At 44.6% G+C, this 12586-nt stretch overlaps 1 protein-coding gene across 2 annotated transcripts in view; it reads right to left on the reverse strand.

The window, feature by feature from the left end:
* The window catches only part of CAMSAP1 (calmodulin regulated spectrin associated protein 1), a 52089-nt gene extending 44612 nt beyond the window's left edge, over positions 1-7477 (reverse strand). For both annotated transcript variants that reach the window (XM_075905521.1, XM_075905520.1), the window contains exons 1-2: positions 7178-7477; positions 6293-6455 (exon numbers count right to left, since the gene is read on the reverse strand). In XM_075905521.1, coding sequence (XP_075761636.1) covers positions 6293-6455 — 163 coding nt within the window. In that variant the 5' untranslated portion in view covers positions 7178-7477. The remainder of the gene's footprint in view (positions 1-6292; positions 6456-7177) is intronic.
* Positions 7478-12586: the final 5109 nt, after the last annotated feature.

Genomic DNA, 12586 nt, shown 5'->3' on the forward strand with positions numbered 1-12586 from the left:
ATAACTGCCATTCCTACCAGACCCCTCCTTTTCCATTTTATGAGAAACAATGGAATTTCTCTCACATACCATTATCCTGGCACAACCAAACCCTGACCTTGCTTATGATAAGAAATTGCTGGATAGCAAATTTAGTGGTCCCAGCTCTTATCGTTTAGGAGGAGTTATTGAACAGACAGACTCATGGATGACCAAATGCATATTCCTAAAATATATAGTAAACTCAAGTGTGTTACAGTCTTATAATATGGAAATAAAAGCGAAAAATATAAAAAGCAACTTATTCTTATCAATACATATAGCAAGTATTGTGTTCTTCCTCATTCTGCAACGAATGTAATTAGTTTTTTCTTCTGTTTTTCCTGTTTCTTATTTTAGCAGTGGTCCAGAAAGTTTAAGTCAGTCTGGAGGAGCATAAGAGCAGCAACGTACACCACTATTTTCTTTAAAACGTACCTATCATCACAAAGGTTGAAAATTTCTTATCAAGTTCAAGGTTTGTCCATCAGTTTGAGGCATAATCACAAATTGATCTTTGTTATATTTTCGGTACCAAAGACCATCACAGATTGTTCTACAAGTGAGATCTCTTTATGCTGTTGTCTTTAAAACATAACTCTGGTAATTTAAGCCTCTATCTTGGGCTTACGATCATAATCATTCAGAAGAAATCTCATGAACTTTCTGCTCTTCCACTTTCAATGGAAAAAGTTTCATTCCACAGCCCAATTGATCTTGAAATATATTTAAAAAGTTTTCCTGCACTTTCAGATGAGCAAAGAAATCTTTGTTAGCCGGCTAACTCTTGAAGGTGAGTAAATTTTACTGAAGATGATGTAGAAAAAGATGTATCATGATTAGGAAAGAAAAAGCAAAGTAATGGAAAAAAGATTAAATGCTGGATTTTTGTATTTAACATATGAAGACAAAGTTCCACTGCAGGCTTAACCCCCCTCCCTCCTACAGTTTTGTGCATAGTATCTAGTTCAGTGGTCCCCAACGTTGCGTGGCTGCCGGGCGCCCGGGGGCAGAGCCACTCACGTTCCGGGCACACGGGGGCGGGGCCACACATGCGCCGCGCACCCGTCGGCGGGGCCACCCACGAGCCATGCGCCTGGGGTCGGCACTGCACATGTGCCGCGCGCCCGGGGCAGGGGCCGGCAACGCACCCCGGGCCGGCACCGCGCATGGGCCGTGCGCCCAGGGCCACCCACGAGCCACACGCCCCAAGCTGGCACCGCACATGTGCCCTGGGACCGGGGCTGGAGCCGCCCATGCGCCCCGGACCGACCCTGCGCATGTGCCGCGCGCCCAGGGGAGAGGCCGCCCATGCGTCCCGCGCCTGGAGCCGGCACCATGCATGTGCCGCGCGCCGGGGGCGGGGCAAGCCCAGATGTTTCAGTGGGCGCACAGAAATCCCCCGGCGGGCGCCATGGCGCCCGCGGGCACCACATTGGGGACCACTGATCTAGTTAGAAGCATAGGGGAAAAAATAGGTTAAAAAAAGAAAGCCTTTTTCAACCTGTACTCTCTAGGTTGTTTCAAAGTATTTTCAGATAAGCAGACCCATAAAGATTTTATATTCTAATCCTGAAATGTTAAAGTACCTGTGTCAATCAAATCATTGGCATGGTGCACAAAATACAACTTAGTTTTAATGTTTGGACTGGGCTAAGAAAAAGGATGCTCAGTTCAGGTCAAAGTTGATCCTTGATTCACTGAATTACACCTAGGCAAGGCATCCTTTAGTACTATTGCCAGAAAGCATCTACACATTCATTCACAGACATTTGAATTTATGCAGAAAAATCCTGAACTGCTGAACCAACATCCTGGCTTTTTTCAAGTCATGAGGAAGACAGAGAGAATAAGGACAACAGGAAAAATGCTACTCTCCACAGACCAATTCCATGCTCTGTTTCCAAATTTCACTCTTGGAATACAGCTAGGAGACATGCTGTCAGAGACAGAAATGCAGAAACAATATACAAAGGTCAACTCCTTCCTCTGCAGAAAGGAGAATCTTTTTCCCACAAATATTTCAGATGTATTTAGCTATAATCACTTGAGAGATATCTTGGAGTCACTGTGGATAGTTCTCTGAAAACATCCACTCAAATGTGCAGCAGCAGTCAAAAAACTAAACAGAACGTTAGGAATTATTTAAAAAGGGAGAGAGAATAAGAGATAATATCTTATTGCCTCTCTATAAAACCATAGTACGCCCACATCTTGAATACTGCAGAGAGATGTGGTCACCTCATCTCAAAAAAGATATACTAGCATAAGAAAAGTTTCAGAAAAGGGCAACAAAAATTATTCGGGGTTTGGAACGGCTGCTATATGAAGAGATTAAAAAGACAAGAACTTTTCAGATTAGAAAAGAGGAGACGAAAGGGGATATGATAGAGGTCTATAAAATCAAGGCAGGTATGGAGAAAGTGAATAACTTTTCCTTATTCACTTGTTCCCATAACATAAGAACTAGGGGTCACCAAATGAAATTAATAGGTAACAGGTTTAAAACAAACAAAAGGAAATTTTTCTTCATTCAATGCATAGTCAACCCATGGAACTCCTTGTCAGAGGATGTCGTGAAGGCCAGGACTTTAATAGGGTTCAAAAAAGAACTATATAAATTCATGGAGGTTAGGTCCATCAATACTTATTAGCCAGAATGGGTAGGAATAGTATCCCTAGGCCAGGGGTTAGCAATAATTTTTGGTGGGGGGCCACTCCAAGATTTTGGAAAGTGGTGAAAGGCCACATTTTTCTATGGCGGATGTGTGGGGTGCGGGAGGGGCAAGGGTGCCAGAGACAAGCTTTGGCTGGCAGGCGCTTACCTAAATGTGTCTCAGCCAGCAGCTCTGCAGCATCTGCAAGGCAGGCTGGGCTCTCTGCCTGCTGCAGCCCCAGACCCTTTGAAAATATAGGCTGTTCCCTCCACGTGGTTCTCAGCTTCAGAGAGGGAACGGGCATACGCTGCCCCCGTTCCCCAAGTCAATCTCTCAGCTTCTATCAGCTGGTTGTTTCCGGCCAATAGGAGCTGAGGATTCGGCAGAGGGTGGGAGATTACATGAAGTCTCCCCTTCCCTCCAGAGCAGAGAGGCATATGGAGCAGCCCTGTGTTTAAGACAGTGGCAGCTGTGTGCCAGAGGGTCCTAGCAGGGTGTCCGCAGCCCAGATCTGGTGGGTTGACGAGCCACATCCGGACAGTGAGACATATCTTGCCCACCCCTGCCTTAGCCTATATTTGCAGGGGCTAGAATGGATAACAGGAGAAGGATCACTTGATGATTACCTGTTTCTGTTCACTCCCTCTGGGGCATCTCTCATTGGCCAGTGTCGGAAGACAGGACACTGGACTAGATGGACCTTTGGTCTTGCTCAGTATGGCAGTTCTTATGTGCATGAAGTTGGGGAGCAGGAGGCTCTTATTGGAAGTAGTAATGTAGCAATTAGGATGCTATGATTTACTATGGCCACCAGAATCCCTTCATTTAAGGAGAACAATGAAAACAAAACTCCAGAAAGGGTAGGTCATGAAATGACATCCCTTTTTTATGAGAGGGCATAATCTAGGACCCATCTGTACTTCAGTGCTAAGCCACAAAGGTGCAGTTGAACTCCAAATTTCTGTCATGATCCCAAAGTTATTTTCTTCTTTTATAAGTACAATGTTTGACAAGTACCATAAAATGAGATGAGGAGAAGCACTTCAAACACACACTGTGCAACATATATAGGAAAATTAAAATTAACATTTGTGAGGATACTGCTGACAATACCATGATCAGTACTGGAATCCGCAATTCTCAATCCAGCAAAGATTTAAGCATGTGTTTAAATTTTGCTCATGTGAGCAAAATTCAACATCTGCATAAGCATTTGTGAGATCAGAAGAAGTCAGAAAAAGCCTTCTCCTTAATATTCGTTTTAAAAAACCGAAGGAAGTCTACTCAGTGATTGCAGGACCATAAAAGGTTGTTAATCTACAACTGAAAACTATTTATTTCTTCCATCACATTGGTCAAAACTGCCCCGAATGATATAAAATATACTGAATATACAAATACGGTCGGCATAATACAAATCCCAATTAAATTATCTTGACATCTCTATGACTCCCCTCAGAAATGCATTAAATAATAGGGGTATCCAAAAGACACCAATCTATTATAGTGGGGTAGCCTGCAAAGACTCAGTTTTAAAGGATATTGAGACATCTGAAACTACTAATCTTAATAATCCTCCCATAGAAGTGTTGTAAAAACACTTTTGTCCCTGGATCGAAGATTCTGCATGATGCATTTAAGACTATTAAGCTTTAATTTAAATGCTAATTATAATGCTGCGAAAAATCATCAGTGTGGAGTGACAACAACAAAACCTAACTAAAATTCACTCTGGTCCAGATCCTACAAATATTTTTGCATGTGCTTAACTTTACACACTGCAACTAGACCAACTGAAGCCAACCACCAGTAGCAACAAGGAAAGTCCCTACATTTAACACTATTTACACTTGATCCAAGCAAGTCTAAATGATGGTGGAGAAAAAACACATCAGCAGCCACAAGCATCTTCTCCATATATACAAGTGTTACTTCCATATTTATCATTGGCAATGATGTATAATTTTTAATAAAAGTAAGAATTTTTGGCAAAGTTCTATTGTAGAAAAGGACAGATAATGATTTAACAATAGCTAGTTCTCTAACCGGTATGCACTACAAATTTAGCAAACTGATGCAGGATTAAAGCATAAGCACAGATCCCTGAGCCAATGGAATCCTACAGAGGTTAATGCCAATGATAAACATAAGGCAGTCAGCCACCCCTTGTCCGCACCACAGGATCCATGCTAGTGGATCCTAATGCAGGACTAGGTCCCACTTCTGAAACAAAGCCAAAATATAAACAATGAACCTTTATAATTTGCAAAGCATGTGTTATTTATACTCAATAAAAATGTCTTTAATGAGGTATTACAAACAACTGAAGCACTTTAAGTATATTCATACAAGACAATGCTTGTCTAGTTTTCATGAGTATCCAATTATTAGTAGTGGTAGTGGTAGTCAACATTTATGTCACATCAACATCCCCAAAGGCTGCATCAGAGGTTTTTTGTTTAGATAGTCATCCTACTGTTATTTTATTCTTTACTCTTCTAATAAATGCAATAATGTCACTGTGTAGAAAGGAAAATACATTTGAAACTAATAAGATTGCAATCCCCTTTCTACTGGGCTCTGTAGAAAAATGCAATAGTGACAGAAAATATTGACAGTTCTGAAAACATTATAAGAAACAATATTCTTGTTGAAGACATAAAATATTTAATTACAGGAATGTATTGTTTTGCCCATCCCTGTCACAAAATAGGCTAGAGTTAATCCAGTAAGCATATTAGAGTTTGGCAAATTAGAGTTAGATTAACAGGGCTATCTAATTTTCCAAAACAAGATTTTGCATGTTTGTATTATGTTTTGTTTAAAGACAAGTATTTTCTCATGTTTATATCGTGCATAGTTATTTATGCTCAAATGGTAACAAGCAAAAATTTACAAGCAGGTCTACTGCCAAGCAAACAAATAAAACAAAATCAGTAGATACAGCTAGCCAGTGCAAGATTTCAACATAGTTTTACTATGGCAATAGTGCAGATTATTTGGATTGCAATGGTTTCTGACAAACAGTTTAGAGAAGACTCTTTCTTCTTTTATCCCATGCTACCTCCTCCCTGGTACTCTAGAATGTAGATAAATGCTTTTGTAACTCATATATTAGATATGTTCACATTTTTTTAATAATTGCAAGCAGATTAATAAATAATAGAACTTAAAAAATAAAATAAAAGACACTAACACCACAAACTGGTGCTAGAACCTTCATGCTGGTTTTTAACAACCTGCCAAAATGACTAGACAAGGAATCATGATAAAGCCTTCAAGGCCTACAAGAGCAAAAGGGTTTGAGGAGTAACAAACAGCTCTGTTTAGGAAAATCCTATTAATTAAAAACTAAGATTTTATACATTTGGGAGTATAAATCATGCACAGTGACAACATTCACATGCCTGATAATCAGAATAAACTAGTGTTTTTGCTTTATTCCTATTAGATACATCAGGAAACACTGGATTATTACAAGGGAGTAGGTTTGACACATTACTGATACTGAAAACAAAGGTGATTTAAGCCTGATTTAGTTACTTGTGGGATGGCAGGGGAGATAAAAAAATGCAAGAATAGAGACAAGAATGACTACCAGATTAAAGTGATTTTACCTATTCCATAGGCTTTAGCACAGATCCACTGTAGATTAGCAGCTATTTTCGCTCTGGCTGAATCATAGAGCTCCAAAGGGACAATCTCGACTGCACTATCTGTCAGGGCATCCATTTTTCTTCTGGTGCTATCTCCACCAGCACAAACATCAACATCCACCATCTACAACAAAAGCAATGCCATGGTTTCCATTACCTTTCCGCCTCCACCGCCACATAATAGACCGGCGGCCTGAACGGATCCTTCAAACGCATCCCACCAGGCAGGATACTGCGAATGGGAATGTCACAGGCCTGGCTTCCCCCCCTTCTTCACTCCGCCAATGATTTGCACTGGCTCGACCCCCCCCCCCCCCAAAAAAAAAATCACCCACCTCTCCAAGCCAGGTAAGGGCTTTTTTCCATTCACACCCCCACCCCCCTTGCATTTCAGTTTGGGGCTAAAAAATAAAGAGCCCCCCCCCCCCTTGGCAGTTGTGACCGGCCCCTGCCCACCAGACACACGCACAAATCCCATCAAGTAGAGCGAAGACTCAGCCTCCGGCCCTCCCAAGGTAGCCTTCATCGCCCCCCCCACAATGCCAGCGGGGACCACGCCGCTGCTGGAGGCTGCTCAGCGGCCCCCAAGGGGTCCCTGATGGGCGGGGGGGGGGGCGGCTGGAAGATGGGGGGGGCGGCTGGAGAATGGGGGGGGGCAACACCTCAGGCTCCAAATAAGGGGCTGAGATTTCTCCCCCGCGCTGAGGAGATGCCGCCTCCATCCCGACGCCCGCAGGCAGAGGATGCGGGGGAAGGCCCCCCCCCCCCTGCGACCCACCTGGCTGCTCCCCCCCACAGGGAGCCCGCCCCGCCCCGCGGCCTGTAGGCTCGCTCGCCCCCACCCACCTCGCAGGGCTACGGCTGCTGCATGCCCCGGCCGCGCCCGGGCCCAGGCGGAGCGCGCGGGCTGAGGGGGGAGGCGAAGAGGCCGGCTCCCGCCGCGCCGCGCCGCGCCGCTCCACACGGACGCAAGGAGCCGCCGTCGGCCCGGGGGCTGACTGACTGACTGACTGGCGCGCGCAAGAGCGCGCCCGCGCGCGCTCAGCCCCCTCCCCTCAGACAGCGCGCGCGGCCGGCCGCCGGCTCTGGAGGAGAGGGCGGGACCGGCTCGCGCTCGCGCTCGTGGAGGGTGGGAGGGGAGAGGAGCCGCACCGCCGCTCGCGCTCTAGCTCTCGCGTGGGCTGCCGCCCCGCCTTTCGTGCACTGCGCAAGCGCCAGGAGGAGAGCCTGTCATTGGCTGCCTCGTCTTCCCCAGCAACCGTCCCCTGGCGACCAGAGGCGTGGGGGCGGGCAGAGGTATATAAAGCCCTGGCCAGGCCCGGCCTGGGTGATCTATTAGGCAGCCAAGGGGCAGATTTCGTGGAGACAGGCTAAATTTCAGAAAAGCTTCTTCTGGAAGAAAGAAAAAAAAGGCTGAAAAAGATGTGCAAATTGCAATTTGCGGCTCTCAAGGGCTGTGTCTACACTGGCATGAATTTCCGGAAATGCTTAAAACGGAATACTATTCTGTTTTAAGCATTTCCGGAAAAGGAGCGTCTACATTGGCAGGCTGCTTTTCCGGAAAAGCCCTTTTTCCGGAAAAGCGTCTGTGGCCAATGTAGACGTGCTTTTCCGGAAAAGCGCCCCGATTGCCATTTTCGCGATCGGGGCTTTTTTCCGGAAAAGACTACTGGGCTGTCTACACTGGCCCTTTTCCGGAACACTGTTCCGGAATAAGGACTTATGCCCGAGCGGGAGCAGAATTGTTTTTCTGGAATAGCAGCTGATTTTGTACAGTAGAGCGTCGTTGCTTTTCCGGAAATTCAAGGGCCAGTGTAGACAGCTCGCAGCTTATTCCGGAAAAGCGGCTGATTTTCCGGAATAAGTGGCCCAGTGTAGACACAGCCAAAGTTGTTTATCGTTTTCCGACTTTTCTTTGCAGTCTAGAAACAGCCCGAGATTCCTACCAGAGCTGCTCACTCTTCCCCGGCCGCGAGAGCAAAGCACTTTCCCCTCACGCCCTGATACAGGGGAACAGCCAGCATGTCCCCATATGAATCTTGGGGGGAGGGGGTTCAGCCCCCTCATCCTAGGGGGTGACAAGCTTAAGAATGGGACAGTCCTGGTTTGGAGGAGGTGCCCCCATTCAGCTCTTTCCATCTGCCTGGTGATTCTGTCTCTTTTCTCTATGGTTTTATGAGACGCAGTCCCATTCCGGGCACATCCCATGTGCCTGGCACAACCCACCCTGGCATTGTTTTAAGTTATGGTATGAGCAAGCTGCATATCAAATTTGGTGGTCCGAGCTCTTAGGGTTTAGGAAGAGTTCTTAGGCAGACTTGCTCAAATAGTACATTATTTTACAGGACTGTTAAGTTTTTAGGCAGCGTAGACAGGTAAAAAGGTACCATTGCCTTTTTTAAGATCTTAGGCTACATCTACACTGCAGGCTTCTTGCACAAGAACTGTTTTGCACCTTTGGGGTTTTTGTTTGTTTGTTTGCCAGCAGCCATATTGTTTTCTTCCTCTGTGCCAGAAGACAGCTTCCCAAATATTGGACTGGGCCCTAAATGTGTTCCGGGTCCAAAGAGAGTGTCTTGCGGGTGGGATTAGGGGATGTTTTTGCAAGAGAAGTTTGAACTGCTGTAGTATTCAATGTTGAAAAATGGAGGGCTCTCGTGCCCAGATCTGTCAGTCAGGCACAAAAATCGCTCATGCTTTACAAAGCCTATTTTAAAAACTTGACAGATTATCTAGAAGCAGCAAAGTGTATTTGAGCCAAATCCCAGGCACCTAGGGGGACAAAGCGCTGGAAACATTTGACTCAAGACTACAAAAGCTGAGAAGAAAAACTGAAGCTATAGAAAGATCTAACAATGAGAAGAAGACGTGTGTCCAGTGGTACAGACATGACCAAAATTTTATGCTGTATCATGGGGCATAACTTGTTGGAAACTTCCACAACATTACTTTGCACTCCACTACAATTTTTACCCTTGTTGTCTTCCATTCCTGATGCAAAATGTCCGAAAACTTCTTCCTGCATAGTAGTGTCTTGAACTGCCTTGCCTAAGGGATGTGTGTTCTAACAAGGAAACAAAAAGTGATGCTTGCAGAAACAAGCTCTGGAGCTGATGAGTAAGTGGCCTGTCAAACACTCAACACTGCCTGATGCTCTGGTAACATTGGCATCTTCAAAACCACGTAAGTGATGAAAAACCTGTATTTAAAATGGGAGGGATATCGGGGAGTTGCTAAACGTGTTTCCTTTTGCCATGAGACTATCAATTCCGCCCATGTTCTGCAGCATTCAATAGTAGCAAACTGATTATTCACATATTGCTCCTAGGCCTTTCCTGCATTATAATATTTGGCTCAAGACTTTGCTGCTGAAAAGTGTTAATTTATTGCTTTTTCATATGAAATCATTGTTCTGTTACGATACTCTCCTTGATTTCTTTAGCACTTGCCAGAGTGGGTGTATGTACACACCCAAGACTGTTGAGCAACTCATTTTTTTCTGGAGCTCTCTGATAATTAGCTAGACTATGCTAACTTGTATCAAGACATGGCACCTTTCCCCAGTGGTATTCTAGATGGCAAGACTAGAACAATGCTCTTCATTTCCTTGTCTTTTGGGAAAACTGTTGGAATCTTACTTTCTAGAGCTTCTTTTTTTTTTTTTTTTTAAATACATGCCAATTTGGCTCTCTCACAAGGCAAAACTATCAACCTGTACCAGCCCAAATGTGATAAATTCACAATGCAACACATGGGTATTTCTGCCATGCCGTGACTATCTTCAATATTGGGTCATATAAGTCATGCATCTGCAGAGACAGAAGGAACTGACCCCACTTACTAGCGGCACTAATTGGTAGTCTCATTCTAGAGGCCAAGAACTGAATATGCATTGGGGTACTGAAATGCACTCAGCGGTACAAGAGATCCTTTCAGAACAGAGATGAGACATGATATTGGTATGAGATGATATAGAAAGTTTACACTGCCACTGTCTGTCCAGCATCTGCTGTATGGATAAGTCAAAGAGTCCAGTGTCTTAAGATAGCAATCATGCGTCTTTCACCCACACTACATTCACAAAAATGGGCAGGGAGGATTTGGGACTTGGCAGTTTTCTCACACTGGATAACTCTCGCTAGTAAACTTAGCAGCTCCACCACACCCAGTCCACCGCTTCATAAGCACACCCTGCTCTCATTCAGGTTGCTTTCTTAATAAAGCTGTATTGAAGCCATGTTCTCTGCAGCAGTGGTGCACAACCTTTTTTCAACCACGACCCCCATATTTTATTGTATTCGTGTCACGACTCCCAAGGTAATTTGAGCAACACGGCGCAGCACTTAGATCCGGGCGGCCGGGGGCTGGGCCCGGCCATTGGCAGCCCCACGGTGCTTATATCCGGCTGGCCGGGGCTTATGCCCACTGCTAATGGCAACCCCCCAGGAAGACATCCACAACCCCCTTGGGGGTCGCAACCCATGGGTTGCACACCACTGCTCTATAGGAACAGAAGGGTAGTCTGGGACTCAGAAGACCTGGATTCTACTCCTGGTTCTGCCACTCGATCTAGTCAATGCCATTGCACAAGTTGTCGTCTGGGTACGTCTACACTGCAACACTATTTCGAAATAACTTTATCCATGTCTACATAGCAGGCAGTTATTTCAAAATAGTGTCAAAATAATGTCAAGCTGGGGGACTTCTTACTCTGACTCCTGTAACCCCCATTGTATGAGGAATAAGGGAAGTTGGAAGAAGAGTGTCCTATTTCAAAATAAGTGCTATGGAGACATTCCCTATTTCAAAATAAGCTATTTTGAAAGAAGTGATGTAATTGACATAGCTCAATTTGCTAATCTTATTTTGAGTTAAGCCCTGCAGTGTAGACGCACCCTCTGTGCCCATTTTCCCAAATGGGATGATAGTATTGACCATTTTAAAGTGCTTTAACAGCTACTGCTATAAAGTGATATAAGAGTTGGGGGTGGTTATCATATGACTCTCTCAAAGCACTCCCTCCTCCCCCATTTTAGGGATTAGGAATGATAAAGAATCCAGAATAAGAGCCAGACACTGGATGAGTAGGAACGTTTTTCGTCTTCCATCCCCCTCAAAAGTGGTCCATCAAGATTTTCCAGATCTAATATATAAATGCATAAAGGTTGGTTTGCTTCTAGTACCTTGGCCCCAAAGCAAACAAGAAGAAAGCACCTTGGTCTCTCATAATCCAGCCCTCCTTTCCTTCCGGCTGGTTTATAGCCCACATCCTTCAGGGAGTCTGCTGCCTGCCGCTGGTGTGGTTCATTAGCATTTCTGTAGGAGCACCTGCCAATCCACCTATCTCCTTTCTCCAGGGGTGGTTAGCTTTATCTGGCAAGTTGTTTTACCTGTATCCCTGCCTTCATCTCTGCACAACTATTTTCACCTGTCTGCTGGGGTCGGGGTGATATAGGGGAGTGTCAGTCTCTAAGGTGCTACAGGACTATTCATTGTGTGTTCTGTTTTGTTTTTTTAAGTTGCAGACTAACAGGGCTACCTCTCCAAGCCAGTAAAGCAAGAGATTTTTCCATCATCATGCCATTAGATTTTAATATAATCCTAGAACATACTCTAGATCAAGTTAGAAAATAGCTGTTAAAATTAAATTATACTGTACAGTTGTCTTACTGGACATTTTAAATAAATAAAAGATGGTATTTAAGCCCCCACATTGGCAAACGGGACTTGATAATCCCCTATGACATGAATATGAAATAAGGAATTAGGCAGGGCCTTAATTCAGCTGTTGCCTTGACAATTTTTAAATCCCCCCCCCCCCTTTTACAAAATCATATTTCATGGCAGTTCATTATGTATCCATCCTTTAGGAAGACAGATCAGAATAATATTCTTAGTAATTCAGGAACAGTCAGAGTGCAATTATCAATAAACCAGGAACAGCTCCTCAGTATAATGCAGTTACCAGTTATTACTTAGCTTCAGTTCCGAAACACATAAGAAATGTCCGAATATTTTCTTTATGTATGAGGAAAATAAGAACAGGTCACATGCAACAAACAGATTATTTTGCAAGAAAAAAAGTGAAGATGTTCTAACAGCGCAGACAAATACAGGCAGTCCCCGGGTTACATGGATCCGACTTACATCAGATCCCTACTTACAAACGGGGTGAGGCAATCCCGCACTAGCTGCTTCCCCCCAGCAGACCAGGGAGACACGGAGCGGCTTTTCTCAGCAGACACCTCAGCTTGA

The sequence above is a fragment of the Pelodiscus sinensis genome, chromosome 22 (assembly GCF_049634645.1).
Source record: "Pelodiscus sinensis isolate JC-2024 chromosome 22, ASM4963464v1, whole genome shotgun sequence".
NCBI classification, from domain to species: domain Eukaryota; kingdom Metazoa; phylum Chordata; order Testudines; family Trionychidae; genus Pelodiscus; species Pelodiscus sinensis.